Source organism: Pseudorasbora parva, chromosome 2 (genome assembly GCF_024679245.1).
Source record: "Pseudorasbora parva isolate DD20220531a chromosome 2, ASM2467924v1, whole genome shotgun sequence".
NCBI lineage: Eukaryota > Metazoa > Chordata > Actinopteri > Cypriniformes > Gobionidae > Pseudorasbora > Pseudorasbora parva.
The window spans coordinates 32,313,345-32,340,159 of record NC_090173.1 but is presented as its reverse complement, the minus strand read 5'-3'; the positions used below and the strand labels follow the sequence as shown (position 1 = coordinate 32,340,159).

The 26,815-nt window shown below is 37.2% G+C and overlaps 3 protein-coding genes across 7 annotated transcripts in view; all 3 read right to left on the bottom strand.

The window, feature by feature from the left end:
• Positions 1–531: 531 nt before the first annotated feature.
• Positions 532–1,865, bottom strand: LOC137053192 (ferritin, middle subunit-like). Its single transcript, XM_067428938.1, has 4 exons — positions 1,622–1,865; positions 1,256–1,402; positions 972–1,097; positions 532–877 (listed from the first exon to the last, which is right to left on the bottom strand). Exons 1-4 carry the CDS (start codon positions 1,724–1,726, stop codon positions 728–730), a joined length of 528 nt encoding a protein of 175 aa, XP_067285039.1. The 5' UTR covers positions 1,727–1,865; the 3' UTR covers positions 532–727.
• Positions 1,866–9,507: 7,642 nt separating this feature from the next.
• On the bottom strand, positions 9,508–10,850 carry LOC137040561 (ferritin, middle subunit-like). The gene is made up of 4 exons (XM_067416309.1): positions 10,578–10,850; positions 10,262–10,408; positions 9,987–10,112; positions 9,508–9,893 (listed from the first exon to the last, which is right to left on the bottom strand). The coding sequence occupies exons 1-4, from the start codon at positions 10,677–10,679 to the stop codon at positions 9,744–9,746; spliced, it is 525 nt and encodes a 174-aa protein (XP_067272410.1). The 5' UTR covers positions 10,680–10,850; the 3' UTR covers positions 9,508–9,743.
• Positions 10,851–12,182: 1,332 nt separating this feature from the next.
• The window catches only part of aldh16a1 (aldehyde dehydrogenase 16 family, member A1), a 19,384-nt gene continuing 4,751 nt past the window's right edge, over positions 12,183–26,815 (bottom strand). For all 5 annotated transcript variants that reach the window (XM_067416198.1, XM_067416187.1, XM_067416206.1 and 2 more), the window contains 12 exons: positions 19,496–19,573; positions 18,687–19,033; positions 18,143–18,301; positions 17,866–18,022; positions 17,689–17,764; positions 17,472–17,577; positions 17,187–17,317; positions 14,483–14,650; positions 14,156–14,360; positions 13,884–14,069; positions 12,811–12,936; positions 12,183–12,574 (listed from right to left, as the gene is read on the bottom strand). In XM_067416198.1, coding sequence (XP_067272299.1) covers positions 12,398–12,574; positions 12,811–12,936; positions 13,884–14,069; positions 14,156–14,360; positions 14,483–14,650; positions 17,187–17,317; positions 17,472–17,577; positions 17,689–17,764; positions 17,866–18,022; positions 18,143–18,301; positions 18,687–19,033; positions 19,496–19,573 — 1,916 coding nt within the window. In that variant the 3' untranslated portion in view covers positions 12,183–12,397. The remainder of the gene's footprint in view (positions 12,575–12,810; positions 12,937–13,883; positions 14,070–14,155; positions 14,361–14,482; positions 14,651–17,186; positions 17,318–17,471; positions 17,578–17,688; positions 17,765–17,865; positions 18,023–18,142; positions 18,302–18,686; positions 19,034–19,495; positions 19,574–26,815) is intronic.

Below are 26,815 nucleotides of genomic sequence, written 5' to 3'. Positions count from 1 at the left end.
CTTGCCTTTCCCCAAAATGACTGACTGTATTGGATATTGTTTGCAGTTTTTTTTCCTGAAGTTCACTTGCTGTGCTGTGAACAGATTTTTAAAGGGATAACCAAAAATTAAAATTCTGTCATGTTCTCACTCTCATGTCATTCCAAACTTATATGACTGTACTTCACTTTCTTCTGTGGAACACAAAAATATTTTTGTCCGTAAAACAAAAGGGATTATGCATTGTTATTTGGACCACATTCTCTTAATATCTGCTTTTGTGTTCTTGCGATACTGCTTCACATACATGTTATTCTTATTGAATTACATTAATACGTTCCTGACCCTCAATCCTCACCTCAGATAACATAATCTGCATTGATTATATAGGTAACAAGTTTCAAGCGACATGAGGGTCAGGTAGCATTTTTCTTTTTCAACAAATAATAAATAAAGTTATCAATCATGAGCCTATTCCAGCACTGCACATCCTGGATGTGACTACTACTGGATATAGACTACTTGATGCTCACAAAAAACAACAACAATCAATCCAGCCCAAAATGTTTATTCGTCAAATCCACAAGATTACAACCAATGAATGTACATTTAATAGTATAGGCCTGACAACTATATTTTATTAAATTACATTAACTAGATGTAACCACATGTCTCAGACTTTCAAAATTTGCATAAGAGCAAAACTAAGCTTGATGATTTCTGCATGCAGGTGATCCGAGAGCTGCATTTAGCTGCTCAGGGTGTGCTTGTCAAACAGGTACTCCGCCATCCTGTTGTTGCCAGCATCCATCTTGGAAAGGTTGGTGATGTGGTCACCAAGCTTCTTGATGGCCTCAACCTGCTCATTCAGGTAGTGAGTCTCCAGGAAGTCACACAGCTGTTGGACAACACGTCAGAAAATATCTTAGGATTTTTAATACAATAAATCAGGATGGAATAAAAGCATGAAATAGCAATGAACGTTGATTTACATGAGGGTCTTTCTTCTCAGAGGCGACCTTATGAAGGTCCAGCAGAGCCTGGTTGACGTTCTTCTCCAGCTGAAGAGCGCACTGCATTGCGATCAGTCCATTGCCCCACATATCACGATCAGGCTTCTGAAGAGAGAAACAAACAGAAGTGAGCAAAGACCTCCATAATATAGTGGCTTACATTTAGGCATAATTTCATTCCAGAACAATTGTTCTAGAGTCAGCTTTGCCTGTTCAAAACAAAACAGGGAGACACTGCTTAGTGCAGAATACTATCAAAGCACCTTGATGTCCTGAAGGACAATATTTCCCCCTCTCTTGTTCTGGAGCTCCATGAATTTATCAGCATGTTCGCGTTCCTCCTCACTGTTCTCCTTGAAGAACTTGGCAAACCCAGACAGAGCCACATCATCCCGTTTGAAGTAGTGAGCCTGATTGGAGCGAATTAAAAAAAAAATATATATTTCTGTTATCTTTAAAGAGTGCACACAGCTGCGTTTAATGCCACGATAGCTGATGCTTGTGGAAGGGGAAAAGAGCATTAGGCTATGAAGTAAAAAATAAATAAATAGACGCAAAGTTGCAAACTTGTTGCAACCAATACACGACATGCAGAGGTTCTAAGAATAGAATAAACAAGAGGGAAATACCATTGAAGTGTAAATGTAGGAAGCGTAAAGCTCCAAATTGATCATCTTGTTGATCAAAGCCTCGCAGTCGCGGTCGTAGTTCTGGCGGATCTGAGAAGTCTCCATTTCTGCGGTTTTATTATCACAACGTTGATAAAAAAATAAATAATTTAAATAAATTCTGGTGAGATCAAAGTTCCGTTCAATCACTGTTGAAGCAAGAACCGCTGCAGATCTTCCTGAAGCTGTGAGAGTGAATGAGTGAGAAGGTGCGTGTTTGTGTTATATAGGCTACGAGCACAACATGCTGCGTCACTGGAACTGAAACCAGCCAATCAAAGAACGAGCTGAATGCGCACGCGACAAGACAGTTTCTTACGATAACAAGACATATCAACTTTCATAGTGGTGTCCTTTATTTCCTTCTTTAAAAAATTTAAATCTTTAGTAGCCTACATCAAAATATGCTTATTATAACAGTACTAAACCTTTATGTAGCCATTAGATAGCCTAAAACTAAATTCAGATACAGACAAATTCATTACTGAACAATAATTATTTGAAACTTCAAGTAGGAGAGTTTTGAGTAATATATTATAATATATTCAAATATAAAGTAATTCAAAGTGTGATGTAATATTGCTCACTTCTGATCATTTTCACAACAATTAGGTCAAATCTGTATCCATGCCTATTCTCTGCCTTCATTCCAACTGCTTGGCTGTTTATACCCATGAGCTTGATGGGAAGTGAAATGTTTACAAGCCAATTGACCCATAGGAGTCTCATGGTGGTTCACACTGGTTTGAGTGGTTAGGCCTGGTTCCAGCTCACATGACTATGGGCTAAGCTCAGGATTTAAGATGGCTATTTAAATGCTATTATTTAACTAATTGTTTATTTATCTTAAATTTAAAGTAATTTAGATTTAGAATTTAAAATAATTTAGCTTTTATATCTAACAAATAAAAAAGTTACCAATTTACTAATTCTTCTGCATGCCAACTGTATGTCATCAGTAGACCATTAGTTTTCGAGAACAAAAGGTTCTTCAGATTATTTAATGTTCTTCACACTATGCGAAAAAACAGTTCTTTTAATAATTGTTCACTAAAAGGTTCTTTGGGGAACCCAAACTGGTTCTTATGGTATCGCCTTGAAATGCCCTTTTTGGAAACAGTTAAGTCAGGTGACAATGACAAAGCATTATTGCATCAACACAAGCACCCTTAGTGTGTGTCAGCAACAAGTGTAACCACACCTGACACTGAGCTGTGTCCTGTGTCCTGGTTTTCCCCCAGTGGCCAACACTGATCTGCTGCGGGTGGAATCAGCTGTTCATTAGTCTCTCTTAATAGCAAGGTTGATGATTAGCTCTTATAAGCCTGAAACAAATTAATATTTTTTCCTGCAGCTTTTGAGGTCACAACTCATTCAACAGTAGAATACTCAATAGTGATGCACCACAGGACAAAATTGATGTTCGGAAGAGATATTTGCATTTAATGACATTTCAGGTTCTTTTTAGCAAACAAGTATATTATATTGGGAAGAATACACTATAAACTTGGTTAAGGTATTAAGTAGCATATCATTAAATATGAGTGTTATTGTGCAAAAAGATTTCAGAGAAACCAAAGGCTCGGGAAATAAAGCAAATACTGACCACAATGTAATCCTTGTGGAAATCCATTTTGATTAATTTTTTTTTTCAGCCAGGGTGCTTATACTTATACTAATAATACTATGGTAAATACCCCCCAAAAGCATTATTTGTATAATCTATTTTTTTTTTTAAATAATTAAACGTGTTATCAGTGGGAGTGCAATCAGAAAAATACCCATCCATCTATGAAGAAATAAAAAAATGTAGGCAAAATAAATATTAAACAATAAATCTGCTAGATAATAATTGATCCCTTTTTTCTATCATAAGCATGTCTATGATGTTAGCTGACAAAGCGATTTAGTGGAAACAAATCAATAAAACCTTTTTTTAAAAACCTGCATTTAATTCTATTTATGATGATGCACACTTTATGTGTCACATAATATGCAGTCGTCAACAATGACAAAAGATTTTGCAACCTTAGCTGTCATGGTGTAAATCTGAAGAGGGCCAGATCTGACCCCATGGTTCCTATATTATAAAAATAAAAAATGTGACTATATCATAAGTTACCCCTAATATCTGTAAATACTGTGTGTTTCTTTGGTTTATATTTTTTGTATAAATGTTTGTTAATGTTTCCCATTGTTTGTTTGAATATGCTTTTGGTTAGCTTTTCTAGCCTAAGGTGCACATTAGATTAAAGAACAAAGACATCAAGAGTTGTCTTTATTTTCTTTATTTAGAATTTATATAAACTACATATTCAAAACGTACTCATGGCTGCAGCATGGTTCCAGGGGCGGGTGTTTAAGAGGAAGTGCGGCCTTCCTGTTCCACATTTTATGCCATCCAAACCATCCTAGATAATTGTCTTTTCTTTTTCTTTTTGACTTGTTGCAATGTTACATTCAAACATTTTACAGCATAATTCAGCAAATGATTTTCTCAAGTTAAAAAGAGTTAATGAAAATGGAAAGAGTTCATTATCTAATTTTTCAAGGATGCATATGACCCTGAATACTATAGCAACAGCCGGTATCATGGGACTATTCTGCAATAACATGCAATGGTGATGAGATTCATCATGTTCACCTGGTCATAGAATGACAATGACAATGACAAAGCATTATCGTACCAGTCTGTCCGCAGCAAATCGAAATGGAAACAGACATGACACAGCTGTATTGCTATGACTCAGCAATTATGGCACATGTACGTACTTGATCAGCTCTCTAGGGTCCAGGGGTGTAACCTTTAGTTTTACACCTGCCATCATGTTTTACACCAAAATCCCATCTAAATCCATTTTATTATTCTAATGTAAACATGATATCTATTCTATCTTCTGTTACATTTAATTCTTAAACAACAACAACAAAACTAACAATTACAGACAAACACACAAGAGTGTAACTTTTTTTCTAAATAAAACACTACAAACACTACTTTACATGATAAAAGACAAATTTTTACCTCAAAATGAAAATGCTGTTACCATATACAACAACATTTTTACACAGATTTGGATGATTTGAGGGTGACTAAATACATTTTATTTTTGAACGAACTATCCATTTATTGCCATTCATTTTTATAATGGGAAATTCATTTATTTAAAAGAGTCTTAAATCTGTTTGACTATTTAGTTTAACTGGAAGGCTGTTCCAAATTTGTGTACCTTGAACTGAAAATGTGGATTGTGCAATTGTAGTTTTCCTTTTCGGTACTGTGCAATTCTGATTAGTCGTACCTCTTGTAGTCATTCCCTTACTATGTTGTTTTGTTATTAATTGGCAAACGATAGCTTTAGCAAGATTGTTTATACATTTAAAAAACATTTTAATAAGAGAAAGCTAAGCAAATTATACTTTTGTAAAATGTTACAATGATGCCATCTAACTGGTTTCTTATCCAATATTTTTAATGTTCGTTTATATAAAGATCTAACAGGTTTGATAGTCGATGAGAAACCTGACTCCAGACAGACAATAAGATAAATGGGAGAATACATTGCATGCCTATATATGCATATGAATATATCCCTGTGCTGCTTTTAGGGGTATATGCGGCCTAATCATATCAAAACAATTCAAGTTTGTTCTGATGGTTCTACACAACCCTTTTACATGCACATCAAATTTTATTTGAGAATCTAAAATAACACCTAAATATTTAAAATCATGAACTCTCTCTATTGCCTTTTGATTGATCTTAATTATAAAACCATTCATTTCCTAATTGAAAAACACATTTTAACAATTCAAGGTCAAACAGTTGTTTTGCAGCCACCGTGACACACCAGTCATTTCATTTGTTAATATATCTGCAGCTAACTGAGGAGTCAGTGCTGATACATAAATGACTGTTTCATCTGCATATAACTGACATTTAGTTTCTGTACAACAATTGAGTAAATCATTAACATACAAGGAAAACAACAGTGGACCTAAAATTGACCCTTGAGGGAGACCCATCTCATTGTTTTGTAAAGATGATTTTTAATTATTTATCTTATCACTGATCTCGAGATTCTGAATATGATCTTAATCAACTAATTGCCTGCTCAGAGAAACAAAATATAATTATTTTATGAATGAGTATTTCATGATTCACAGTATCAAATGCCTTTTTAAGGTCTAAAAATACTGCGCCTACCACATTACCATTATCTTAAGCTCCCTTAATGAATTCCATGAGATGGCAATTTGCCATTTCTGTTGAATACTTAGGCCTAAAAGCAAACTGATTAGAGTGAAGTAGACAAGTTGTTCAGCTACCAACTTTTCCAGAATTTTAGAAAATACCGGGAGTATAGAAATTGGTCTAAATTTTGAACCTCATCAATCAATCTTGGCTTTAAAATTGGGGTTATAATAGAAGTTTTCCAGTCTGAGGGGAATTTACTTTCTCTAATAGATTAATTTATCAAATGTACCAATGGCTTTAGCAAACAAGCACTATATTTTTAACAAGTTCTGTATCCATTCCAAATATATCCTTAGCTCTTGAATTGTTCAATTGATTAATAATTTGGAGAACCTTATCTTCATCAACCTCAGAGATACGAAAGGATGAAGGTGTATCTTTTATTGCATATTGAGGCAATTGTACAGGTTCAAAACATATAGCAAGTTCTTCCACAAACTGGATAAAATATCTTTTAAATTCATTAGCAATTTCGGTGCTATCAGTACTACGTCTTCCATTTATATTTAGCTCCAAAAATGGTTTTATTCATCCCTTCTAGTTTAAAAAGTTTGTTAATGCACTTCCAAAGAGATGAGCTATTCCCCCTGATTCTGCAATAAGTTGCTCAAAATAGGCAGTTTTTGCCTTTCTCGTTTAACTAAATACTTAATTTCTTAAAGATTTAAAGATTAGAATATCTGTCTGTTGTTTTGTAAGCAAAATCTCTCTTTTTCCTTAATTGATGTATGTCTGAATTTAGCCGTAGTAAGGATGCACTATTTTGTCTATATTTTAACGGTTCTGTATACTTTTGAATATTTTTTTCAGTGGTTCTCATCACATCACATCACAATCAATGGTTCTTGATCAATACCCGAAGTGAATTGCAAAGTAAACCACTCCTTCTGGACATGACACGACCCATAATAAACCACAGGGAGAGAAGAAATTAAAAAGTAAGAATGCAGATGTTGCAGAATCACGTCAACCATAATTGTCATTCTGAGTGTCACAGAACTGGAACAACTGGAACAAATCAAGTATATCAGCAGAAGCAATCTATAAAAGTTTGCTCAATCGTGATGGGACATGATTCATTTTAGATGACAACTGACACTGGACAGTGGATTTCTAATTCCTAACATGCTTTGTGTGGGAATTGTGAAATGTTATTAATTTCCTAGTATTTTTTTATAACCTTGAATTGCAGAAAAGTTTTTTCTCAAAGTAAAGAAATATTGAAGTACATAGTGCTGTTCAGAACAGTGTTTCCCAACCTTTTTTCACTCATTGCACCCTTTGACAATTTTCAACATTTTGTGGCACCCCTCACATACGTTACGCTAGAGGTGTTATGGTTCAGATTGCTCACGGTTCGGTTTGTATCGCGGTTTTAGGTTCACGGTTTCAGTACGGTTCGGTATTTGCTATGTTCATGGAAAATACTGTCAAATAAAAATGAACAAAATAAGAACAACTAAAATACAAGCAGCAGCACAAATAAATACTATTGAGCAAAAGATACTAATAAAATAAACAATGCTTTTCCAAACTGCTGAAATCACGTGACATTGGTGATCCGAAACATGAATCAATCCGCTGAATCATAACTGTTTGAATCTTTATTTGAGGATTGAAAACAAACCAGGAAGAGAAGACAATGCTGAATAAAGTCGTAGTTTTGTGCTTTTTTGACCAAAATGTATTTTCGATGCTTCAAGAGATTCTAATTAACTAACTGATGTCACATATGGACTACTTTGATGATGTTTTTATTCCCTTTCAGGACATGGACAGTACACTGTAAAATCCAACAGCTGTTCTTACTAAGACTTTTTAGTAAACTTTACTTAATGTCCAATAGTTTGTTGAACTTAAAACAATTTAGTAATCTGAACTATTTGCATGCTATGCCTTTGTTACTTAGAAAACCCAAGTTAACATTACTTGACTGGTTTGAGTAACATTTTGCCAAAGGAAAAAACAAAACAAAAACAGGTGGGCGGACAAAAGGTTGAGGTGGGGCAATTCTTAATAGACTTTTCACTAATGTCCTCCACTTCTGCAGTCATCGTTCTTCTTAGTTGCATTCACTCATTTTCCAGTCATCTTGAATGTTATTGAAAATAAAACTAAATACTTTTGGGAAAGCGTCACATAAGCTAACTTCATACATTTATATTGATTTCCTAAAACCACCATTATGGTGATCAGTGTTCCCTTTGGCCTGGCACTTGGAACTTAAGTGATATTATTATAAATCTCTTCCTATTGATGAAGCAATGCAACACAAAATCACAGTTATCTGTTTTCAAAGGAGGGGAAGGTGCGTGCGTGCGTGCATGCATCTACATGCACATGCACATCTACACCTATGTATAAAAATGTAATGCCAATTAATGATCTTTTAACATTTTATTGCTAATACTTATGACACACTATTAATTGTATTGATATCATTTATATAGCCTCCATATTTGGGCCAATATCCAACAATTGAACATGCTTGAGTCACACACAGACTTCAACATTCAGCATGCAAAACACAACAATAGTATTATTTTTTACACTTAAGACCATTACAAGTTAATTTGCTGTCATTATTGGCGTTATACTGACAAAAGACAGCAAATAAAATTGTAAAATAAAACCAAAAATAAAACGGTGTTACGATTGCCCTGAGATTAATTTATTCGTGCTGCAATGCATTCTGGGAGTACACTTCCTCAGCTCACAGATAGAATTATGTCAAGGTCTGCTTACGAACCTTAACTTATATAAGTTGGCTGAACTTTTGAAATTGAGTTACTTGTACTCAAGTTTTATGGTAACCTCTACAAATACACAAGTTAACTCTAAGTAGTTGCAAGTCAAAAAAGATGACTTAATTTGCTTAAATTCTGAGGCAATCTGTTTCCACAGCTTTTCTCAGTAAAGTCAACTTATTACATAGCGTACACTTTCATGAAGGAACAGAAACGCACTCGGATTAAATAGATCTTAAAACTGTGTTCCGAAGATGAACGGAGGTTTCACAGGTGTGAATAAAGGAATAAATTGATATAACTTTAAAAAACAAAAACCTTAAAGTTTGAATAGATTTGCTCCCAATACGAGATGTAAATAACTTTTTAAAATAACTCTGATCACACACAAACCCAGTAGTGGTCATTTTGATGCAAATCTCAATTTTAAAATCAAGACACATTTAATCAAAATGGCAAAACATTGTCAAATTGATTTTATGATTAAAACAAAGCTGCCAATGGGTTAAGAAATCAACTGAATTCAGCACACTTCATCATAGGGCCTAATTTAAAGCCATGAGCTTGAATTTAAGATGTTTTACTCCAACTTAAGAAATAAAGCCAGATTGTAGAAGCTAAAAAGACCCAAATTCCTAAAAGAGGTTTCCTCCTGCAACCAGTCACAAGCGTAACTAGTTTAATTATTACCATTTTGTACAGAAGAGAAATTAAATGCTGAAGTCAACATGGTTCAAAAACCGTGCTCACTGTCACATGTCTGTAACAAACCTTTCAAAGCACCCTTCTGTTTGTGGAGTACAAATATTTTTACAATTCAAAAACAGGCCAAGACAAGTCAATCCAGCCAGGAGTGTTTATTCACCAAATTCACATAAAACCAGTACATTTAACACGTTTTTGCTTGAATTAGATTCTAATGCATGTTATACAGTGACACATAGCCACTAAAATGTTAATGTTTCAATCTTTCAAGGTTTAAAAATTTGCCTTAGAGCTGCGTTACAACATTAGCTTGATGACTTAGGCCTAGAATATAGCCGGAGGTTCTGTGGCATACAGATAATGAGAGCTGCATTTAGCTGCTCAGGGTGTGCTTGTCAAACAGGTACTCCGCCATCCTGTTGTTGCCAGCATCCATCTTGGAAAGGTTGGTGATGTGGTCACCAAGCTTCTTGATGGCCTCAACCTGCTCATTCAGGTAGTGAGTCTCCAGGAAGTCACACAGCTGTTGGACAACAGGTCAGAAAATATTTTAGGACATTTAATACAATAAATCAGGATGGAATAAAGCATCAAGGAGCAGTGTTAATAGACTTACATGAGGATCTCCCTTCTCAGAGGCGACCTTATGAAGGTCCAGCAGAGCCTGGTTGACGTTCTTCTCCAGCTGAAGAGCGCACTGCATAGCGGTCAGCCCATTGTCCCACTCATCGCGCTCAGGTTTCTGGAGGGAAGAGAAAAAAGAAAAGACGTCAGTGAGCCTTTATGCCCCCTCCCGCCTCAATTTAACAGGCCCTACAAAGATGCATAACCCCAGAGTCCATTTTGCTTATCAATGTTCAACGTCAAAAATGACATTTCAAATGCGGTCACCTTTACGTCCTGAAGAACAATGCGTCCGCCCCTCTGGTTCTGGAACTCCATGAATTTATCAGCATGTTCGCGTTCCTCCTCACTGTTCTCCTTGAAGAACTTGGCAAACCCAGAAAGAGCCACATCATCCCGTTTGAAGTAGTGAGCCTGATGGAAACAAATCGATGGGTAAATATTAAAAAGTGTTGTAGTCTTTCACCGATTCGAGGCGTCGTGAAAAAAGGCGTAAAATGCCTAGAGTGAACAAATCCAAGCTGCAAGTCTTTTGAAAATATGAATATTTATGACGAATAAATAAGAATAAAACTTAGCTTACCATTGAAGTGTAAGTGTAAGAAGCGTAAAGCTCCAAATTGATCATCTTGTTGATCAAAGCCTCGCAGTCGCGCTCGTAGTTCTGGCGAATCTGAGAATCCATTTCGGCGGATTTTTTTTTTTGTCGTTTTATTATCAAAATGACGGTAAAAAATAATAAATATGAAAGAAGAAGAGTTTTTCAAGGCGAAATTCCAGCGAGATCGAAGTTCCGTTCAATCACTGTTGAAGCAAGAACCTCTGCAGACTTTCTTGAAGCTGTGACTGTGAGTAAAAAAAGAGGGTGTGCGTTTGCTTTATATACGATCACAACATGCTGCGTCACTGGAACCAGCCAATCAAACAACGAACTGAAAATAAGGAAGTGGTAAAACAGTCAGCTGAGAGTCAGAAGACAATGAAGATAAGACAAATTAACGCATTTTCCACTCCTTTTAATAATTAAAGGTAAACCGAATCCACAAAAAAACGATTTGTCATTCCAAATAAATGAAAACAACTATCAAACCTTTAAGAATAGTAAATTCGATGTCGTTTTGTAATTAACAAAAGATGTGCGATTCTTACATTATAAGGGGTGTAAATAAATAAATACATTATTGAACAGTAATTCTGATTCTAGGATGCGCACTAAAATGATTAATACGAATAGATTTTTTAGTATAGGCCTACTTCAGCATGTTGTTCGCCATGGTCAAGATGACACTTGTGCCTCATTCTTTTTTTAAACTGTTTTTTTTTTTTTTTTTTTACAGCAAACATTTAAGTTTGAACCTTAAACTATTTACAGAAAGGATGAACTGACCCCTGCCTTCATTGCCACACTTGTCTTTGTTCACTCAGGTCAAACAGTGAAATAAATAGTTTAATAAGGCTTAAAACAAGTAATTTTTTTACAAACATTACGATAATCGTGTTGCTGCCTGTGCAACGGAAGCCATGGTGACGTGTCATGGGATAAGCTTTTCAATAACAGCCATATGGAGCCGTTTGTTCACTTGGTAACTGACTTTGGATACAAGTAATCCATCAGGTGACACTGACTAAGCATTTTGATATTATAAACTGCACACGAAAACTCTGCGTCGGCAATAAAAAATGTACACTCACAAAAAGACGTGGCAATATGTGCCGTCTCACCGTGACTCAGCATTTCTCAATGTACTTCCTATTGGGGATTACATGACTACACGCTTCAAACTTTGATGAACTCGGCAGGGTGTGGTGGAGTAATTTCACCTCTGTCGTAAACAGCGTTGAGTGTCGAGTTTATATTTATGTGTGTGACTATTTTAGTAGTTAAAAGAGTAAAAGAGATGTGTGTCATTTCGTGAAGTTTAGTTTTTATTAAAAGAGTAACACAGACCCGTTTTCTGACCATCTAATCTTTTTAGTTACCGTTTTCATTTAAGCAACTATATCTACATAATAACAATCTTGCAGCGCTTAATGAGGCCCCTCTTATATGACAACAGGGAACTGAAATTCACTGCAATATGTAAGGACACAATGTGTTTAACAAATTGTTAGGGCTGTACAATGGTAATCTTTTTTATTTTTCTATTGTAATAAATCCTGATTAGTGTACTGAAACAAACAAGTTAGACTAGTTATAACAGTTATTTATTTGTCAGAATACATTCGTCTATCATAATGAACAATAAGAAAAAAAAATGCATCTTCCTTATTTTACATGACTGTAATGAAAATGAAACAAAGGTTTTCGTAACATCCACAGCAACTCTATTCTTGGCTTGTGTGAAAACTTCACTGAATATCTACTAACCCCCTTTAACTCCTAAAACTGAATGACAAGTGATTTTATGCAGTAGGGATCCATATACTTTTCCAGACCACAGCCTTTCTCCAAAGTTCTTCTTGAAGAGAGGGATTTGAATTGGTCCAGTTTCGGCCTGCTTCCTTCTCCTCTTCCTCTTCACAGTGTAGCCACAAATGTTTAAGGGGACTGATACATGAGTACTGAAGAAACTGACAGCCCTAAAAAGAGAAGATTCATATTTCCAATACGACCAGTGCTGACAGAACATTTTCCTTGTTCAAAGCAGTCACAATAGCATGTATGCTTATACAGTTCTATATAACAGAAAATTAATAATGGAGCTCACCATACATGCAAAATAATCTATCTTGCCATGGTGAAATAAACAGTTTTACCATTCTCTGCATCTCAATGCCTACTTTTCCCATTTAAAGATTTTTAAAAATCCCCTTACCTCTTTACTTCCCCAATACCAAATGCTTTGAATCACACTGTGATTGGCAAATGCCTGGGTCAGTTGGTCCCTGCCTCCTGTTATTATACTGACCAGACCGGCAGGGATATCAGAGGCTTGCAGGACCTTTGAGCAAAAAACAAAAACAAAAAAAATAGAAGTTACACAATTTACAAACATAAATTAAAATGTGAAGATTTATTCTGAAAACTGAACTGTAATGGTAGCAGTGAGATTGATGTGTCTCCTGCTACCACTTTAAAAATGCACATATACAAAAATACAGATTTTTACCTATAAAGCCCTGAATGGTCTAACTCTTCTGTTTAACTGATCTTCTATCATTCTATAATTCCATCATGCTCTTTAAAGTCACAAAATGCTGGATTTTTGATAGTTTATTTATTTCAAAGTCTATTAAAGGTGGTAGAGCGTATTTTTAATTTGGCTCCTAAACTCTGGAATAGGCTTCATGATAATATTTGGGGCTCAGACAAATACTCTCTCATCTAAAGTAAACTTGTACTATAATTATATCTGATGAAATAGTACCAAATACACCTTTTGCCTAAATTGCTATGAAAAGGCAGTGATTCTTCTCCCTTTGCTTCCCTATTTCTGCCATAGGATGCCCATCCTGGAGTAACTACAGATTGCACTAGCTCTGGTTTGGATCCAGACTTTGTAATGGTTTCAGGAGACGTGAAAACTGCTAAGATTTCAGATGACAGCAACATATGATATGCAAAATTTCAAATATGATCCCATTATTGTAATATAATCATTATTTTGCATTGTAATCATTACGAGCATAGGTATTAATTGCTGCTAACACGTTTGTTGTGTTAACTAATGCATGAAGTTAACTAACCACAAAACACAAACTATATTATAGCTGTATATTACTGACAGATGGACTCTGCCTGAGAACAAATTACTTTCTAAATTTTGAAATGTTTTCAGTAAATCAATATGCATTGTTAAAAGCACCAAACAAACTAATTGGGTTGTTTTGATATACGTTGTTACAGGATGTTGTTTTATTTATATATAAAATGTAAAAAAATTCAAACCTGTATAAATTCAAGAGCTGGCAGAGGGTATTTTTCACTTGGCACCATGACAACAGCATTGCCCATGGCAACGGCTGCCCCCAGCAGAGACACCAAAGAGAGCAGAGGTTCAGAGCTGGGGAGAATCACTCCCAGCACTCCTAAAGCCTCAGGAGATGACAGGGCAGAGCCAGACTGGGGCGGGAACTTTAATAAGATGGACATGTAGTTAGAAAGCAGGCACATTAAATCTAGGAGTAATCAAATAATTATTCCAATAATCATGTTCTTACTGGAGTTCCACCCTGAACTTTATCACAGTGTGCAGCCCAATCAGAGAGCCTGGAGATGCTAAGCTCCACCTCTTTCTCTGCCTCTTCAAATGAGATGCTGGTTTGAGTTTGGATTGACACAGCCATGTCCCGCCTCCTCTTATCCAGGCTGTCAGCAAGTGAATAAATGGATTGAGAGCGTGTAGCAGGGCTCTTCTTCATCCACCTGTAATGACAGGAGTTCATCACAGTAGTTCTGTCACTATTTTCTATTAAAAAAGGTTGGCTACCATAACTGGTCCATATATTTTATTTTAAAACATATGGAACCTTTCCATGTGCTCTTACCCAGGCTGGACTTTAATGGCGGCCTCCACTGCATTCCGGACATCCTTCCTGCCTCCATCTGGGCAGTGAGCCAAAACATCGCCCCCAGGGGCCATAACTGACCTGCTGCAGCCCGAGTCAGCTTTACGCAACTGACCACCCACTAACTGTGAGTAAAAGCGAGGGACACTGCGAATGAGAGAGAGACAGACAGACAGAGAGAGAGAAATAAGTCATAGAAGAAGGCAATAGAAGGTCTGAGTTTAGCAGTAATGGTCACTTAGCATGACACCCCATAATAATAAGCACTAAAAATAATTTGTGTTTTAAAAATATAAAGGATGCCCCTTTTTTTATGGACATTTTTTATCCCTCTTCTTTTGTAGGCCTACTGTTATCATAATTCATTTTGCCTCTATTTTTGGCTTCTAGAAGTTGAATAGAGTTTTTAATAGCAGACCATTTATCCTATTTCAATAGTGCAGACAGGAAGTAAGTGAAGTGCGGGGAAGTATAGTGAACTATAATAAAGGAAGCGAAAAGGGGTGAGTGGAAAGTCCCACAAAATCGACACAATCTGCTACTGCTATTGTCAGTAATCATAAGACAATCTTGCAAAATATTAACATTTTTGGTACATTCTGTGTCAAATCACCAAAATTCAGAAACGTTCCCAGATAAATGCTCAGATACAAATATTCCGCTCTGTCTTTCAAAGCATACTCTATTGACTGAGAGCGCAGATGGATGTGTTTTGCAGGTGTGCACCATGAACTAGACTTTTTTTAGCATTCAATCATTCATCATCGAGCACAGTCCATGTTGACACAAAAATCTGTCTGCACGTGGATGGTGTCCAGGAAACTCAGCATGGAGCCACATTAAGCCTATAACTCTGATATTGATTCTTTAAAATCAAGGTTCTTTCTTGGCATCAATAGTTCCATGGAGAACCTTTAACATCCATGGAAGCTTTCTATTGCATACAAGATTATTTAGATGATTAATATTTTCTTCACTAGGAAAAATGGTTCACTGAAAGGGGAATTGTTCTTTTGTGACATCACAGCAAAAAAAAGCATTTTGGAATCTTTATTTTTAAGTGTACAGCCTTAAAAATGAACAAAACATTTAAGTAATAGAATTAAAGGGATATTGAAATGCCTTTAATACTTATTGAGAGACACAAACCTTGGAGAAAAGAACATGAAGCATGTCCTTTTCCATTTTTGAACTGTCACCATTGGCATATAATGCAACAAGGGTTGCTTGTTGTCAACAGATATTACATAACAAATCTCTCTTTGTACAAAAAACAAAAGTAATGATGATGCCCTCTTTCTAAAGACCCAGCAAAATAGTGCTATTTACAAAATAGTGGATCATTTAGTAAATAAATTGACACAGAATGACCCTATAGAGATGAAGAGTTAGTGCTAAAACCTAAATTCAATTGAAATACTGCCCAGGATTAGGCTGATGTTGTCATACTCATACTCGTGTTTCAACCAAACCAGGAAAGACCTTAATTGAATAGACCTACAACCAATCAGCACAACAGAGCGACTCATAACGTTAGTTGTCAAATGTCAACAGAACTGCACTGTGTTGCCAAGTCTTCGGTCTTCCCGCGGGTTGTTTTCATTGTCCACAGGTTGAAGCGACCTCAATTATGTGATACATAGACCCAGAAATGCGAATTTTAGCTGGCAACCTTGCCAAAAGAACACAAATTTTACCCCCCAAATGCCATTTTTTTCTGGAGAACACCCCTGAGAGGCTATTGGGCTTGTTTTGGGCTGAGAGTTGGCGGGTTTTGTTGTACAAACTTGGCAACCCCGTCTGCACGCTGAAATAAATGATAAATGAAAAAAAAGAATTTAAAGCTACACTGTGTGATATTTCCCCCATTTAGCGGTGTAAAGGTTTATGACCATCCAGTGAATAATAGTTTCTGTTCCTCTCAATTCTGATTTCGTTTTAACACCTACGGTGGCCGATTTAGTCCAAGATTAACATGGCAATCCCCCTCTTCACATTCAACGGTGCCATCGAGTGTTAAAACGCGAAAGGCAAAACTTGAATTTATGGGTATGTCCCTCTTTGGCTAATGTACTTTCAAGATGGAGGGGCAACATGGCGACCAGCATTCAAACCCCTCACCCGTGTGTATTTTCAATGGCATATTATAAACTTTTACTATTACTTGAAAGAAGTAAATATACATTAATGAGCACATATATTTTTGAAAGAACTAAGTGTTTTTAGCTAAGAATAAACTAAAAAAGTTACACAGTGTAACTTTAAGTAAACACAGAGCACTTGCCAACATCATCATCATCTCAGAGAGAAACAGTGAAGGCGAATGCATATACAAACAAGTTTTCTTGTTTAGGATTAGAACAAATTCAACCAAGTGCTTTTGATGACATGGATGATTACGTTACTGTCATCATCTGTCCATCATTGTCTAAAGCCCACCCTGACAATTTCATTGGTCTGAACAGTTTCTGTTCGGGCTTAATCCTGACAGAACTGCCCGAGCTCAAATGTTGTGAGTGGGGCTGACTTCGGCTGGCATCCAGGCTAGCCTAGGATAGACCTTTGATCAAATTTAGATGTTTATACTAGCTGGGCTGTTTGTGTTTAAAATGTTTATGACCATCTACAAAACCTATGTTAATTTCTCAGTTAACCATTAAACTATGAGCCACAATACACGCACCTGGAAGGATCAAATCCTTCGGGTATCATGAATTTGGATGCCACAGAGCCAAATGCAGCGTAGTTGATAGAGCTGGGACTGGAGCGAGGGAGGGAGGGTGAAAGCGACGGCCGAAGGAACTGATACAGCCCCTATAGAAGAACAGAAATCACTGAGACATTATGAACTAGACACCAAACAAAACCATACAACCAATCAGAAAAATAGTACAAAAGAACAGAAACAAAGGCCTACACACTACTTTTAGCACATGAAATGTCACTTCTTATAAATCTTATTATACACCTCTCTGCCTCCATCGGTGCAGTTCCCGCTCTCCCTCCGTCCACATAAAGGCAGTGCGGGATCCATTACAGAATGACAGTTCACCCACACCGAACCCAAGCAAAGACTATGGGGAAAGAAAAAAAGAGGGTTTGAAAAAAAACTGAGAAAGGAAGAGAAAGATCAAAATGAGATCAAGAACACAGTCATATGCACAAATACATGACCAGGCATGCACCTCTTTGCAGACTCCAAAGCCAGAGTCAAATCTTCAGTCCAGATGGAGGCAGCCTGACCATGAGGGCTGTGATTCCCTACACACAACCACAGATTAAAAAAAAACTTTCAACTTTTCACTACATATATAGACAATATATTCTTCATAAAAATCAGTTCTTTTACATTTCACCCTCACCAAGTGTAACTCCCTCAGCAGGGCTTCTGAAGGATATGAGAGGCAGCACAGGGCCTGGAGGAGGTGAAATCACAGACTCACAGGAGGGAGCTAGCCCACATAGAACAGTAGGGGGGTAAAGACCACCAGTCGAAGGAGGAGAACATGACTGGATCAGCTAAACAAAAAACAAACATTTGTAATGTTTGTAAACAATTTGTAATTGTCTAGTAAATTATGTAACGATCTGTACTCAAATATTTGTTCTGGTGACATCAACAATTAAAAATCTACACACTGTTGCTCCCTGCTGCTGTGCCTGCTGAACAACAACATCTATAAGGTTCCTGTCAGATTCAGTGACAAGAGAAACACATTTCATCCCAGCCATTCTCAGCTTCAGCCTGGCCACAACACTGTCCAGCACTGACTCCTGCACACAGAGCACCCACTGGAACTGGAGAAGAGAAAGAGAGAAACAGGCAAAAAGATAAATATTATATATTTTTCATGACTCTGCTGCATTGGTTTTCGATCTGTGAGCACCCCAGTGGAGCATGATATAGTTAAATAACCACTAATATATATAAATTAAAAGCACAGCATTATATATAAAATATCATATACTATTTTGCTATTTTCTAGGCTGCTGAAATCCTTGGAAACATATGGAAACATATTGGAAACATGGGTCATATATTTATATATTGGAAATTTGAATGTTATGATTTTTAAATGTTTTTGAACGAAGTCTCTTATGCTCTCCACAGCTACATTTATTTGATCAAAAACATTGTAAAACAGTAATACTGTGTAAATAACTGTATTTTGTTTGTTCTTACGTCTCTCTTCTTCTTAAAGGCCAGCTCTATCACTGCATCCACAGCACTGTCTAGGTCTGCCGAATCAAAGATGATAAAAGGGCACACAGAGCTGTGTGTGAAAGAGAAAGACATTGGGACTCCCCAGCCAGCCGCAGCTTTAGCCACAGCTTCTCCGGTCTGTTTGCATCCACTATAGGTCAGGTAGCTCACTTGTGGATTTTGAGCCACTTTGGCAGCCAGTGATGCTTCACTACCTGTCACCACATTTAACACTCCAGCAGGGATTCCAGCCTCCATAAACAGCTGAGCCAACAGAAGGGCAGGAAGAGTGGTAGTCTTGCCAGGCACTACAATAACAGCATTGCCTAGGGAAATAAATATAGATGGCAAACAAATAATAGTTGGCCCACAGTTTGGTTTGCATAGGATTTACAATGAATTATGCTATTTTAAATAATGAACTATGATCTAGGTAAACCAAAGGTAAACCCCAACATGTTACAGTAACAATGTTCAAAATACTGTCAATACTAAGGACAAAAACATTTATATTTAGTATTATTACTTTAAATAGAAAAGAATAGCCCAATTTCTAGTTTACCACTGGTTGAGCGAGGAATTTTTTTAATACTGGTAACTCCGTTCACAGACGTTAACCTACAAATGGTTTAACTGTCTGTGAGATTGATCTTATTTTCCTGAGGTTGTTTAAATCAGATTCTAGGTCAGGACTATCTGTTTTACGTCCCTTTATTCATCCTGGAAACGTGAAACTGACATGAGTGAAACTTCAAAACAAGAAAGTGTCTGTTTTAAGAAAGACTCACCCATAGATAGGGCTGGTAAAACTTTCAGCAGAAGAAAATAAACAGAGCAGTCATCTGAAACTACCACAGCCACGACACCTAGTGGAAAGAGCAAAACATGACATCAGACTCGCCGTCAGGCTTCCTGCTTATTTTCACTCAAGTCGATTATGCAGGCCTTGTCGATGTTCACGCGGCAATGATTTACTAAAAACAAAAGGTTTTCCTTTGCAATTTTCATATAGAGGCAACAATGCTGTCACAATGATCCCCGTTCCCACATATCTGTGAAAATAATCAAAAACTCTGTATTGTGCTGGCAATGTCACTTTGTAAAGTAATAGTAGCCTACACTTGCGCATCACATTTTCACAAATTCTTGTTTTTGTAGAAGATGATAACGGTATCGTTTTCAAAAATGTACACTTTGAAACCCACTCTCAGGCCCCAAAACACCGTTGTCATGTCAATGAATGAGCGTCCAAAATGCTAAATGTTTTTCATTTTTAGTTTAAAACAGTGTTGAGTTTAAGTCGCCCCTTACATGTTAGTTTGAAAACAATTATTTTTCTCTCGGTGTGGAGCTTCGTCTTACGTTGAGACAACATTTTTGTCAATGAAGTGCTTTTTAAAAATGTTCTTCCAAGCGGATACATTTGAAAATGCAGTTGTCGCGTTGTAGTAGGCCTATGGGCTGTGAAAATGAGTTGGCTTAGAAATCTAGACGCACCCTAGCGGCAGCAAATCTAATCTGCCCACGAGTGTCGTCTAGCAACTCTCAGCGTGACTAGAGCGTGACTAGAGCGTGACTAGAGCGAGAGAGGAAATGCACGCCCATAAACACTCTCTCAGCTGCAGATCCAGTCGTTGTTATAGTCCGCTCCGCGCTCCACTTTATTCCTATGGGTGACATCAAGCGACTTCAACGCTTCAGCACAGCAAGTCACTGCTGTCAGGACTTCACCAAATCATACCAAAGAAGTGTGTTTTTGACGGAGCGGTCCCAGCAATAAAGGTTCGGTCCTACTTTGGAAGCAGCCGGTGAGTAAAACTGCTTCAAATGTCTATGCTGTTGTCGCGTGAGTAAACATCAGTAAACAACACGATCGCGTGCTTTGTCATTCAAATGCGCTAAAGGACTCTATTGTTGTTCTATGTATAACGTTACACTAGTCTGACATGCAAAACCGTTTTGCTTGCTACTGCTAAGGTTTAGTCGCATACAATAGTCCATAAACCGAATCATGTCCTCGTAAACTGCGAGTAAACCCACACAAATGTTGACAGGCCACTAAATACAGTACATACCACAGAGACGGACGTCCTGATGTTGCTGTTTCTCCTGTTCAATTTATTTCAGCCTCCGAATGATTCTGGATCATATATCTATTAGCTGAGATCGATAGCAATGAGTTTCTCCACGCTTGAGGACGTCACCGCTTAGCGCGCTCGTCATTCTTTAGCTCCGCCCACACGATACGCCTCCAGGCGCTCGGTTTTTTCCAGAAAGACTCGGTACAGCCTATATTTCTTTTATAAATATAATAAAACTAAAGACTTTTCGGAGATATGAAGGATGCAATACTACTCAATAGGTACTCAAGATTGACATGAGATTGACTGAAACTGAGTGTTTCACCCCCCCCCTTAAGCTTTTCTCTGAGAAAAGAACAAAGAACATCACTGTTAAAAAGGGAAGATGTGTTCGGAGTTTTGCCGACCGGATACGGCGAATGTTTAATCTATCAACAAGCTCGGTTTCACCTTCGTTGCTCTGGTTGGTGTAGCGCTATCCTATCACGTGCAGAGGGAATTTGAAAGACAACTCGGATTGAGCCCTGTCTATGGTGAGTTTCCAGACCAAACATCTTGATGTGGGTCTGGCTTGTCAGGCTAAAACGTGTAGTATGAAGCTGCAGACTCGGAGCCTGCATTGACAGTCCCGCATTCACAGACCCCTCGTTTTTAAGAAACGGGGCCTCCTGCTGTTCTGAAGATCGTACAACACCCTTATCCAAATAAGATGCATTGTACAATTACAATTACAATACAATTACAGATTGAACTATCCTTTGAAAATGTTTGTCATATATTTCTACAATGTTTTAATTCCAATTCCAATGTTTCTTTCAGGTCAACCTATGCTAATGGTCTAATTAACATATACACTGCTAGCATTTCAAAACCTGTTGATAGCAAAACTCACACAAGAATAGACAAAACACCAATAAAAAACATCTGTACAATTTTAAAATTGTATTACTAATTGTAAACTGTATTATTTACAGTACAGTTATTATTTTACTATTTCTCTGCTTTGTCCTGTTTACAGCAAGATGATGTTTAGACGATAGTTTAAGTACAGATTTGTTTATTACTGGTGTTTCGACTATTCTTGTGTGAGTTATGCCTTGCATTCCAGATATCAAAAAACAGGTTTTGTAATGTTAGCAATGTATAATACAGGTCCTTCTCAAAAAATAAGCATATGTGATAAAAGTTCATTATTTTCCATAATGTAATGATAAAAATCATATATTTCAGCACACCAACTGAAATATTTCAGGTCTTTTATTGTTTTAATACTGATGATTTTGGCGTACAGCTCATGAAAACCCAAAATTCCTGTCTCAAACAATTAGCATATCATGAAAAGGTTTTCTAAACGAGCTATTAACCTAATCATCTGAATCAACTAATTAACTCTAAACACCTGCAAAAGATTCCTGAGGCTTTTAAAAACTCCCAGCCTGGTTCATTACTCAAAACCGCAATCATGGGTAAGACTGCCGACCTGACTGCTGTCCAGAAGGCCATCATTGACACTCTCAAGCGAGAGGTAAGACACAGAAAGAAATTTCTGAATGAATAGGCTGTTCCCAGAGTGCTGTATCAAGGCATCTCAGTGGGAAGTCTGTGGGAAGGAAAACGTGTGGCAAAAAACGCTGCATAACGAGAAGAGGTGACCGGACCCTGAGGAAGATTATGGAGAAGGACCGATTCCAGACCTTGGGGGACCTGTGGAAGCAGTGGACTGAGCAGGGGCGTAGCCATTTTTTCAGAAGTGAGGGGGACAGAAATGTCGTAATACCATTTTTTTTTTTTTTGGACCAATATAATTTATCGCATCTCTTGCTTTTAATTGGGCAAGATATCAAATACACTGCTGAAAAATAACCAATAATTAATATCTATAATATTATTCTCCTATTTTTTTGTGTGGCAATTTTATGATTGGTTTATATACTACAAACACTTCTGCATTAAGACTCCATAGATTTACTCATCTGTTCTCTATGTGAATATATAGTAAAATGTAATTTATTCCTGTGATCAAAGCTGAATTTATCATCATTACTCCAGTCTTCAGTGATCCTTCACTAATCATTCCCATTTGAGGATCTGATGATCAACACACATTTAGGATTATTATCAGTTGTGCTGCTCATGGTGATGCTTAATTTTCTAAACATTTGTGGTAAAATTAAAAAAAGAGAGAAATTAATACTTTTATTGATCAGACATGCATTAAATTGATCACAAGTGATATTTGTAATATTACAAATTAGATAATTTATTTAATAAATGCAAATAAATGCTGTCCATTGAACTTTCTATTCATTAAAGAATCCTGAAAAATAACATGTAGGCTATCATGGTTTCCACAACATTTTGGGAACTGTTTTCAACACAGATAATAATCATAAATGTTTCTTGATTATGAAATCCTCATCTGAGAATGATTAGTGAAGGATCATGTGACACTGAAGACTGGAGTAATGATGATAAATTCAGCTTTGATCACAGGAATAAATTACTATATATTCACATAGGGAAAAAAGCGGTTTTAATTTGTAAGAATGTTTAAAAATATTACTGTTTAAACTATTTTTGATTACATAAATGCAGCCGTGGTGAGCAGAATACTAAACATTAAAAAAGCTGCATTATTCATATGATACTTTATTGTCAATAAATAGCCTACATTGAGATGACTTGAAAAACACACATAAAGCATATATTGTCGCAATCGTCTGATTGTCGTCGTCACGTTTCATCACTCATAACGTTTGTTTTCCTTCAGCTGCAGCTCTAGCGTGACAGGGTATTACGAATCCACTTTTGGACTTTCTGTGAGAGCGCCCTCCTCATATTAAGATTCGGAAAAAATTACAGGTCATGCATAGATAATTTTTTGTCTCTGAATATAAATCTTGATGTATTCACATTGGTTTCTATGTAAATACACTTGCCCGTGACCTCAAGAAGCGCGCTATCAACCGAGATTAGAGAAGGCTGTCGTTAGCGTCCCTGTTAACTTGTCCGCCCCCGCGCAGGGTAACGCTGGTTCGAATCCCGCTCGGAGTGGGTCGACTAGGATCGCTGAGACCCAGTAAAAGTGCGGGGGACGAAAATACATTTTATTAAAAGTGAGGGGGACACGTCCCCCGCGTCCCCCGCGTAATCTACGCCCATGGGACTGAGTCTGGAGTAGAAACATCCAGAGTCACCGTGCACAGGCGTGTGCAGGAAATGGGCTACAGGTGCCGCATTCCCCAGGTCAAGCCACTTTTGGGCTACAGAGAAGCAGCACTGGACTGTTGCTCAGTGGTCCAAAGTACTTTTTTTGGATGAAAGCAAATTTTGCATGTCATTCGGAAATCAAGGTGCCAGAGTCTGGAGGAAGACTGGGGAGAAGGAAATGCCAAAATGCCTGAAGTCCAGTGTCAAGTACCCACAGTCAGTGATGGTCTGGGGTGCCATGTCAGCTGCTGGTGTTGGTCCACTGTGTTTTATCAAGGACAGGGTCAATGCAGCTAGCTACCAGGAGATTTTGGAGCACTTCATGCATCCATCTGCTGAAAAGCTTTATGGAGATGAAGATTTGGTTTTTCAGCACGACCTGGCACCTGCTCACAGTGCCAAAACCACTGGTAAATGGTTTACTGACCATGGTATTACTGTGCTCAATTGGCCTGCCAACTCTCCTGACCTGAACCCCATAGAAAATCTGTGGGATATTGTGAAGAGAAAGTTGAGAGACGCAAGACTCAACACTCTAGATGAGCTTAAGGCCGCTATCGAAGCATCCTGGGCCTCCATAACACCTCAGCAGTGCCACAGGCTGATCGCCTCCATGCCACGCCGCATTGAAGCAGTCATTTCTGCAAAAGGATTCCCCACCAAGTATTGAGTGCATAACTGAACATAATTATTTGAAGGTTGACTTTTTTGGTATTAAAAACACTTTTCTTTTATTGGTCGGATGAAATATGCTAATTTTTTTTAGATTAATTTTTTGAGATTTTTTGAGATTGAGAATTTTTTTGAGGTTTTCATGAGCTGTATGCCAAAATCATCAGTATTAAAACAATAAAAGACCTGAAATATTTCAGTTGGTGTGCAATGAATCTAAAATATATGAAAGTTTCATTTTTATCCTTACATTTTGGAAAATAATGAAATTATCACATATGCTAATTTTTTGAGAAGGACCTGTGTGTTAATTAGACCATTAGCATAGTTTGACCTGAAAGAAACATTGGAATTGAAATAAAATAAAAAATCATTGTAGCAATATAAAAATCACATAATTGCACCTATTGAAACCGTTAGTGTTCCTATTCTTCTTCTTCTTCTTCCGCCATGGGAGTCTATGGCAGCCCATAGAAGTGCTTGCAGGAAAGTTATGAAATTTGGCACACCGATAGAGGATAGTCCCATTAGTAATCACACCAAATTTGGAGTTTCTAACTCATTCTCTCTAGCGCCACCACCTGTCCAAAATTCCAGTCATATTTATGCTTATAACTTTCGACCCCTAAGGGCTAGAAACAAAATTCTTTTTTCCTCTGATTCCTTGGCTCAAGCCGATTCTATAGCACCATATGATGTCATTTTCCGATATGCAAATTTTCCCGCCATTTTGAATTTTCTTAAAAACCTACTTTTTCGAACTCCTCCTAGGCCGTTGCTCCGATTTTCACCAAAATTGAAACAGATCATCTTCAGACCATGCCGACAAAATTTTTTGCAAATCATGTTGATTCGTCAAATAGTTTTCAATAGACGCGCAAAAATATTTTACGTAACGTTTGTAAAAACACACTTAAGGCAATATTTCCGCAACACTTTATCGTATTCAAACTAAACTTGGTACATGTCATCACAAGCATGACCTGAGGCAGCATGCAGTGTTTCGGCGCAGCGCCAGCTGCTGGTCCGGAGATACGAAAAATGCCTCTTTTTGATTATAACTTCTGAACGTTTATCCAAAAATCATAAAATTGGTCTCATTAGATTCAGGACGTCATGCCGAGTCGACTGATAATCGATTTTACCATGTCGGACATTTTGGATGTCGGCCATTTTAAATTATGTGCTAAAATGCTGTGTTTTAGGAACGCATGAGCGGATTGTTATGAAACTTGGTATGGGTCATCACCACAATGCACTGAAGTAGCCTGAGAAGATTCTAAACAGCGCCACCTAGTGGATAATTTTTTTTTTCAAACGCCTATAACTTTGGGTGTGGTTGACATATTTTATAGGGAGTCACTTTTTTGGTCTCCTGAATCCTTGCCGAGTCCAACGATACCAGACTTGCCAGGTTTCGGCATATGGTTTGCGCAGCGTTATAATTTAGCGCTTAAAAAACATTTGCTGATATCTTCGAAACCGCTAGTCCGATCGAGTCGAAACCAGCGTCAGAAGTTCGGAAACATAGGTCGAAAGCTAAATGCTAATGCCCAAATCTCAAAATATTGATAGTAAGGGGTAGTAAAGTCAGGTGTCAGTCATTTTTTACATGTTTTTTCATATAAAAGTCTATAACTCCAAAACAAAATGAGATATTTTCACCAAACTCGACACATATGTATGGGTTCACTATGAGGACACATAAAAAATTGGTGGGATTGTGCCTCTTGGTGGCGCTATAATAAACCAAAACATGATATTCCCATTGACTTCAATGCAGTATTATGGTTTAAAATGCTAATGCTATAATTTACGAATGCATTAGCTTATCGTTACAAAACTCAGTATGTGTCTTCCGCTTCCATGCATTGAAGATACTCAAAAAGTTTCTGGGCAGCACCACCTTGTGGTCAAAAGTTGTAATAAAATGAACAGAAATGCTAATAACTTTTGATTAAATTAACCCATTGTAATGAAACTGGTCATAATACATTCATTGGCTCATGCCGAGAACATGGATACCAATTTTTCCGTATTTTGCAAACCTATCTGTCCTCCATCTTGTTATATGTTAAAAACCTACTTTTTCAAATTCATCCTAGACCGTTTGTCCGATTTTCAGTGGATTTCGTGTTGATAGAC

Excerpts from the sequence above, each read along its gene's own strand:
- LOC137053192 (XM_067428938.1), bottom strand. The coding sequence starts at position 1,726 with ATGGAGACTTCTCAGATCCGCCAGAACTACGACCGCGACTGCGAGGCT. Across the intron at positions 1,403-1,621 it reads CCTACATTTACACTTCAATG|GCTCACTACTTCAAACGGGA; the intron begins GTATTTCCCTCT and ends CGCTCCAATCAG. Across the intron at positions 1,098-1,255 it reads TTGTCCTTCAGGACATCAAG|AAGCCTGATCGTGATATGTG; the intron begins GTGCTTTGATAG and ends TTCTCTCTTCAG.
- LOC137040561 (XM_067416309.1), bottom strand. The coding sequence starts at position 10,679 with ATGGATTCTCAGATTCGCCAGAACTACGAGCGCGACTGCGAGGCTTTG. Across the intron at positions 10,113-10,261 it reads TTGTTCTTCAGGACGTAAAG|AAACCTGAGCGCGATGAGTG; the intron begins GTGACCGCATTT and ends TCTTCCCTCCAG. Across the intron at positions 9,894-9,986 it reads CTGAGAAGGGAGATCCTCAT|CTGTGTGACTTCCTGGAGAC; the intron begins GTAAGTCTATTA and ends GTTGTCCAACAG.